Raw genomic sequence first — 1108 nt, forward strand, 5'->3', positions numbered from 1 at the left:
GCAGGGAGGGGTGGGGACGTCACCAGTAAGGGAAAACCTAGCAGTGAGGCATGGGGACATCACTGGTGAGGGGTGGAGATGTCATCAGGGAGGGAAGGGGACACACCAGAGAGGGAAGGGCACATCGCTAACAAGGGAAGGCAACCTACCAGTGAGGGATTGGGGATGGGGACATCACTGATGAGGGACAAGGATGTGCCAGGGAGGGTTGAGGGCACACCAGTGAAGGATGGCGATGCACCAGTGACACCACAGTGGTTTGCAGACTGGTGGGGCAGAGCCACCTGCGCTGGGCCCGGGAGCTGCGCTGACACTTGTCCCCTCCGTGTCCCCTCTCCCAGTGCCAGCAGCCCTGACGCTGGACCCTGGCACGGCCCACCACCGCCTGATCCTCTCCGACGACTGCACCATCGTGGCCTACGGCAACCTGCACCCCCAGCCTCTGCAGGACTCCCCCAAACGCTTCGACGTGGAGGTCTCAGTGCTGGGTTCGGAGGCGTTCGGCGCCGGGGTGCACTACTGGGAGGTGGTGGTCTCCGAGAAGACCCAGTGGATGATCGGCTTGGCCCACGAAGCCGTCACCCGCAAGGGCAGCATCCAGATCCAGCCCAGCCGGGGCTTCTACTGCATCGTGATGCACGACGGGAACCAGTACAGCGCCTGCACCGAGCCCTGGACCCGGCTCAACGTCAAGAGCAAGCTGGAGAAGGTCGGCGTCTTCCTGGACTACGACAAGGGGCTCCTCATCTTCTACAACGCCGACGACATGTCCTGGCTCTACACCTTCCGCGAGCGCTTTCCCGGCAAGCTCTGCTCCTACTTCAGCCCCGGGCAGAGCCATGCCAACGGCAAGAACGTCCAGCCGCTCCGCATCAACACCGTCCGCATCTGACGGTGGCTTTTGGGGTGTCCCCCGCCCCACCCCGGGGCGTTTTCCCCCCCAGATCCTGCCCCAGGACTTGGCCCCGGCGCTGGGCAGGATCCGACGCTTTTGCCACCCCCTCAGCCGGTGCTTGTGGGGGGGGAGGGGGGAGGGGGGGCCGGGCTGCTGCAATAAAAGGGGTTGGAGAGATGGGGCTGGGGGGAGGGGAACCCCGGCGGGGGCGGG

General features: G+C 65.3%; 1 protein-coding gene across 1 annotated transcript in view; it reads left to right on the top strand.

Annotated features, from left to right (window-relative positions):
- The window catches only part of TRIM62 (tripartite motif containing 62), a gene marked incomplete at its 5' end in the record, with an annotated part of 3110 nt that extends 2218 nt beyond the window's left edge, over positions 1–892 (top strand). The window contains one exon of the mRNA XM_008950074.1: positions 342–892. Within this exon, the coding sequence (XP_008948322.1) occupies positions 342–892 (551 nt within the window). The remainder of the gene's footprint in view (positions 1–341) is intronic.
- Positions 893–1108: the final 216 nt, after the last annotated feature.

The sequence above is a fragment of the Merops nubicus genome, unplaced genomic scaffold (genome assembly GCF_000691845.1).
Source record: "Merops nubicus isolate BGI_N331 unplaced genomic scaffold, ASM69184v1 scaffold32821, whole genome shotgun sequence".
Taxonomy (NCBI): Eukaryota; Metazoa; Chordata; class Aves; order Coraciiformes; family Meropidae; genus Merops; species Merops nubicus.